Source organism: Olea europaea, unplaced genomic scaffold (genome assembly GCF_002742605.1).
Source record: "Olea europaea var. sylvestris unplaced genomic scaffold, O_europaea_v1 scaffold298, whole genome shotgun sequence".
NCBI lineage: Eukaryota > Viridiplantae > Streptophyta > Magnoliopsida > Lamiales > Oleaceae > Olea > Olea europaea.
Genome location: NW_019248434.1, coordinates 464,694 through 471,170, shown reverse-complemented (window position 1 = coordinate 471,170; position 6,477 = coordinate 464,694). Strand labels below are relative to the sequence as shown.

Sequence of the window (6,477 nt, the reverse complement as noted above, 5' to 3'; positions counted from 1 at the left end):
GGGGGGGGGGGGGGGGGGGGGGATATCCGATAACATTTTTACCTGGTTTTTCACAACTAACAGGGAAAAAGGATCGGTGATGGATCTCTCTGCAGTTTACCATCAAATATAGCTAATTTCTTCATCTTCTCTTCGCACCAAAACATTTGCTCTTTGCTTATCCTCACCATTCGTAAAACCCTTGACACAATTTTTGCATCGATAAGTCCAAGCAACATTACTGTGTCGTCTTGTGAACTAGGCCATGACTTCTTTCTATAGCTTTTTGTTCTCTTCCATTGTTCCTTCAGTTTCATTGCTTTCTATAGTTTTTTTCAGATTATAAGTTTAGCAAGAGTTGTACCTGATGATACCTTCTCACCAAAAGATCACATTCACATTTTCATTTTCCCTTTTCAGAATTAGAAAGCTCACTTTTCACGAACTAAGACTATATGTGGAGAAGAGACTAGTGCTGAAATTAAAAAACATCACAGGAGTTGTATTTAAGTAGAATTTACTTTCAAAGACGTGAAACTATTCACCAATTGAGATTCTCTGTTATATCTTCCATTTAGGGAGAAGAGCATTACTCTGAAGATAAATTTTTTGTACCTTGTTACATTCATAAAATAGGCTAAACTTCATAAACTCTCTAGCTCATTTATATGAGAAAAATTATGCCTGAACTGATCTTATCTGAATCCTTACACTTAATGATTGCTTTCACCAGAAGGCTCCGAATTATGTACTGATTTTTCTTCTCATCATCGTTAAACTGACCCATTTTAAGGAGTTGATTATTAAATTCGCTGTTAGGCAATAGATTGGCCTTACCAAAGTGAGAAGTTAGTGAGTGATTGCACCACTATAAATAGTTTGTCCTCCATTTCCTCCTTCCAGGTAAATAATTAACCTTTTATCTCATAAACTGAAGTTGACTTGTATTGTTACTGACTTACTGTTACTGTTACTGTTACTGTTATTATTATTATTATTATTATAGCATGATTTCATGCAAAGATCACTTTGTGCATATCATTGTCAAAGATTCAGACTTTAATGTGCCTAATGAAGTTGATAATTGAATGGATTAACTGATACAACACGAAAAGAAGTCTAATCAAGGCGAAATACTAAGATTAAGTAGAATTAAAAATCGATGTTATCTTTTAATTCAGTTTATTTTTATGTTTATCTTTATTTCAATTTATCAAGATAGGAAATTTGATGTTATCTTTATCTAGATAGAAAGGAAGTTTGTTTAGTTTCAAAGTCCTTCACTATATAAAGGGACTCAGGGAATCATTTTAGAACAACTTGAATTTTATGAAATAAAATAATCCTCTTTGCCTTCAATTCTTCCCTTTGATTTCTTTGTTCTCTTTATCTTATTGTTCTTTATCAAGTTTCTGCATATCCTGCATCATTAACACTGTAGATATAACCATGGGAGATTGAGCTGACCTTCTCATGAGACGACTGAATCTGTTGAAGGGGAGTAGCCATCTGGTTCTGACTTCCAAGTAAATCACGGATGCCACCTGATTTTTTCTGTTTCATCTTCATGAATTGGCGGAAACTTAAGATCGAGCTTTCAATTATTCTAATTAGATCAGGGGCAAGTACCACAAAATCCGACTCCTCTTCCCTTTCCTTTTCTCATCAGAACCTAAAACTCACAAGTAAGACTGTTCAGGAAAACAAAACACAGTCCAGCTTTAAGCACCACTAAGGATATACAGATTAACAATAGAAGAATAATTCAAGTAAGTGTACCATATGGCAATTAAGGCTAAACAGGATTGAAGCAGCGAAGGAAAAAGTGTACAACTCAAAAATTTTACAGAATATACATCACCTTGGATCTTTGGAACTTGTAGCAGTTTAGGTAAAGAATTTCTTGTTCGGGTGTAGATTTCTGGCCTTGAACCAAGCTCAAAAGGTTCATTTTCAATAAAACTCTGCAACAAAACCTGGAATTGCTGAAACTGTTGGGCACTAAGGTTGTAACAGGTGGAACTTTCAGGTTGGCATGATATTTTATGGTTCAGCTGTGTATATTGGCAGTGCAGTGCCTCCCAAGTCAAGCACACTTGTGCTACATACGCTGTTTCAAGATCCTGAAATGGGTCCCTTTCAGGCTGCTGCAATTGTTCAGATTCCTCTTCCGGTTCTTCAAATTTTTTGAGCGAAAGGCATCCAAGTGAAGAAGCAAGCTTTTTGGATGCCAATCTTGGAGACAGCGTTGAAACAGTTTGAGAGCCTGAAATATTTTAAACTTGAATTTAAATAATAAAGAAAACAAATTCAGCAACCAGCTTAACAAATTTAAGATACAACAAATTGAGAAAATAATTAAAACATAACGATTACCCATTAATGGTAGGACAATTTGGCCCTCTGCCAGGCATTGATTTGGGCTCAAACTCCTACCAATATGTAGATGATTTCTGTAAATAGAAATACTATAATAGAATGCTAGTTCTGGGAGTTCTCCGTGAATGTGTAGTAAGCCTTATTTTGTCTCATGGTACCAACGCATAGATAATTTCCATGACAGTAATGTATCTCGCAACCTAATTCTGGGAACTTTCTAACAATGTATCATAGGCGTCATTTTGCCTTATGACCTAATAACAGTACAACTATCGCACATTGAATTGATTTCATTTTATCCCCAAGAGGCTAGGCTTTTCATCTCATATTTGTTAGCTAAATCGCATGTTTATGAGCATGAGCAAGATGAAAAATGTTCAAGTTAATCAATTTCACGGTAAGGAAATATTGATTAGAGAAGATGCATGAGAACATCCAACCACAATAATTGCAGCAAATCTATTTCAAGCATATCTAAAGACTTGAGCAATCTACATATAAAAGGTATCATTTCTTAAATGGGTAACACATCAAGAACAATTGATATCGAAATAGGAAAGATTTTATTCACTTAGCTCTAGTGAATTGTTTCATGTTTGTATTTGAATTAGAGACATTCAAAATGCTGAATCGACATGAACTATAACCACTAGCCTTCCAGGCTAACAATGCAACTCTAACACGACATGATATAAACACTTTAACGCATGGTTTTTCGAAAACATACATAGAACACAAACACATTAGGGACACATTGATTCAAATTTTCTAAAATTGCAAATTTATATAGTATATTCTTATACTTTTTAAATAAAATCATTACAATTTTTTTTAATTTTAATTTTAATTTTTTTAATTATTATTTTCGTTGGTGAAATCTTTTAAATCAGAAGAGTAACTAGTAGTTATATTATAATAACTAAGTCAGATCATAAAAATATTGCTAAAGAAAGATATTGCATATAGTACAATGTCCGAAGTATTTGAGACGACAAGCACATGTCGGGCATGGATATATGATGACCCTCATGGGAGTGTTCATGTTTCCTAGGTCCTCAAGGTCATGTATTTGTAAAATGACAACCTTACCACACACGAGGAAACCATCCTCAGTTACCTGCTGCAGAATAGCTAAGGCCAAGGGGAGGGATTGGTATTTCAAGTAGCGTAGAAAAAAGATCACAGCTGAAAGTGCACAGAGTAAAATGAAGAAATTCCGGAATCGGGCCACATGAAAAATCCATTTGTTAGACATAGCAGGATTAAGTGTCATTTTCCACAAAAGGGATCTTTAGAACATTCACGCTCTCTCCCTGAGGACCTCATTGGGATTATCCCATGTCAAATGGCTAGCATGACAAAATGGCTTCATCTAAAACCAAGATTTTTGATCCTCAGGATTCAATAGATATGTAAAATGGAGAATAAGCAAGAATGTAAATGCTTACTATCAGGTTCGATTTACAAGGATGGAACAAATAATGATCCAGAAAGGATTCGGAATCAAGTCCCAGACGGTCAAATCAACATTGTTTCAGGGGTTATTTCCAAGAAGGGATTGATCTATTTCTAGACAAAGAATATTCTTTAAATGCTTTCGTGAGATTGAGACACAGCAGAGAGAGACCGAGGAATCAGCCTCAATCACACTATTCAAAGCACTAAAAATGGAAGAAGTTACAATAGCTGGAGTAAATAAAAGTTTGGTATTTATCTCAGAGCAATAAGAGTCACAATAAAATTTTATAATGAACAACCAAAGGTCGGAAATGCGGCAGTAGAATATAGTTAGGGTCATTATTGTCATTCACTTCAAGAGAACAAACATTTAATCTGCCAAAATCTCGTCCAAGTCGAAAAAAGAAAATGCTACGAGCACCAACCACTAGCCTAGTGGTTGGGTGAATGTCAGAAGCTCATTTAAAATGTCTAACAAGCTAACTAGCAAAGTGATGTAGTACAAGTTTGACAACAGCATTTAAACAAGCATAAGGCTGATTAGATGCATGATATCAAATATGTCGCCAATCTGCTTTAATCTGCAGAACAATACCAACTATAAAGCTAATGGATCTCCAACTTTGATAAATATACAGAAATAGATCCTTGAAAAATATTACTAGAGAAGCAAGCTTGTTCAGAGTAATCAAAGAAATTACCAAGTTCTCGCAGCTGCTGAGCACTCAAGCGATCAAAAAACAGGATCCTGTCACAGTATCTATCATACACAGCATCAAACCAAGACCAGAATTGTCGGCCTTCTGCTTCAATGTCCCTCCACTCACAAGAGCTGGTCTCTCCCTCTTCATCTTCTTGTACATCCTCATTCTCTGCAGCCGTTTCCTCAGGTATTAACACCATAAAACTGTTTCGCCGCAGCTCTTTCAGCCTTCTCTTTATCTCGTTTGTGATGAAATCATCATCATCTTCTTCTATTTCAGTATTGGTAGAATCAGCATTGACTGATTTACCCAATAGATCACCAGTGTCTTTTTTAGGCTCTTCCTGATGCAGCTCTGGCTCAGTAACAACTTCCTGATTTGGCTTGCGGTCCTTCCTAAACTTCTTCAGTTTGAAGAAATCCATAGCTCAATGGTTGCCCAAATTAGCTCTACCTACTTATTCTTTTCTCCAATCCACACATTCTATTCAACTGATCGTGACAATTTGATTTGTTTTCTTTCAACCATCACTCAAAACCCATAAATCATACATTAGAACAAAAACGTATTCCACATTCAATAAAGAACAGATATTATTCTTTTTCAAGAATACATAAAAGGTACCCATTTTTAACCCAGAGCATATCTTCCAGGAAAGATGATCATCGAAGTGCCAGCATAAGCAAATCTTTCCAAAAGATACAGATTCATTGAACTTAATGAAAACCCAGAACTTTTAGAAGCCAGGATACACCTTCAAAGGGCAAAATAATTTTTCTTCCCAGAATATTTTTCAAAAAAATAATAATTAAAATGAAATGAAAACCACTAATAAACAATCTAAAGAGGATACATTTTTCCTGTACATCAATACCTTGATTCTCCAAATATCCCCCACTAGAAATTGAAAAAACAAACAGGGAAAATTGGAAGAAAACCCGAGAAGAAAAATTAGTCTTAAATGCAAAAATCACTTACAAAATATGTATAAGATTTTCAAGGCTCCATTGTACATGCAATAAGCAGGACTTCCGAAAAGCAGCAGATTCTGAGAGTGAAGATGTAACCCTAGAAGAGATGGAGACAGTGGCTTTAAACGGTAAAGCAATGAATGCGACAATTTGACTACGATTTATGATTATGCAGATATCGATAACAAATTTTGGATTTTGATAATAATTAACGGGTGTTTAGTATTTCATTTTGGTTAGTAGTACCATGTAATGAGATTTAGATCACAGAGTCCTAAAACAAAAAGAGAGCAACCAGCGTATGCGTATACACAGCACAGGAATATTGTCAGAAGAATAGTACTACTCATCATACAAAGCCGCGAAACTATGTTCTTTTGATTTTGTCCGTTATTTTTATATTTACCATCTTATCCCGATAAATTTCCAATATGAATTATTTGCCCAACATGGATGGCAAAATGTCGTGTGTTACTCCATCTATAACCAAAATGGGATACGAGGAGAACATGGTTTCTCTTTCAACTGTTTAATTTTTCATATTTAAAGCCCCGTTTGATAGTCATTTTTTTTCAAAATGCATTTTTCTCTTTCTTCTTTTAAAACACACATTCTTTATTAAAACAATATTACACGTAAAATAAACTTTTTCTTATTTCTCAACCACACATTTCACATCAATTTACTATTCTAAAATACATTTTTATATAAAAATGCTTATCAAACACCTCCTAAGTTTAATTATATTTATAAAATATAAATAAAGTAAAAATTAAATTAAAATATTTTGCTATGCTCCATAGCTATCTCAAGATACAAAAGTCCATGTTTGGCTAAGCTTATAAGTCGTTTATAATTTAAAAGAAAGTAGAAAATTTTAGCATTATTTAATGAAAAGCTCGGCACTTATTTTTTAAATATTATATTTGACATTTGAGCTTATATAAATTATGAATCATAGGCTAGATCCAAAATTCACATCTAGC

At 34.3% G+C, this 6,477-nt stretch overlaps 1 protein-coding gene across 1 annotated transcript; it reads right to left on the bottom strand.

Annotated features, from left to right (window-relative positions):
* Nucleotides 1–19: 19 nt before the first annotated feature.
* Nucleotides 20–5,817, bottom strand: LOC111384718. Its single transcript, XM_023009039.1, has 5 exons — nucleotides 5,738–5,817; nucleotides 4,518–5,588; nucleotides 1,827–2,245; nucleotides 1,447–1,635; nucleotides 20–302 (listed from the first exon to the last, which is right to left on the bottom strand). The coding sequence occupies exons 2-5, from the start codon at nucleotides 4,942–4,944 to the stop codon at nucleotides 57–59; spliced, it is 1,281 nt and encodes a 426-aa protein (XP_022864807.1). The 5' UTR covers nucleotides 4,945–5,588; nucleotides 5,738–5,817; the 3' UTR covers nucleotides 20–56.
* Nucleotides 5,818–6,477: the final 660 nt, after the last annotated feature.

Coding starts and splice junctions, on each gene's coding strand:
- LOC111384718 (XM_023009039.1), bottom strand. CDS start 4,944: ATGGATTTCTTCAAACTGAAGAAGTTTAGGAAGGACCGCAAGCCAAAT. Junction 2,246..4,517: donor TCAGCAGCTGCGAGAACTTG/GTAATTTCTTTG, acceptor AAAATATTTCAG/GCTCTCAAACTGTTTCAACG. Junction 303..1,446: donor TTCAGTCGTCTCATGAGAAG/GTCAGCTCAATC, acceptor AAAAAACTATAG/AAAGCAATGAAACTGAAGGA.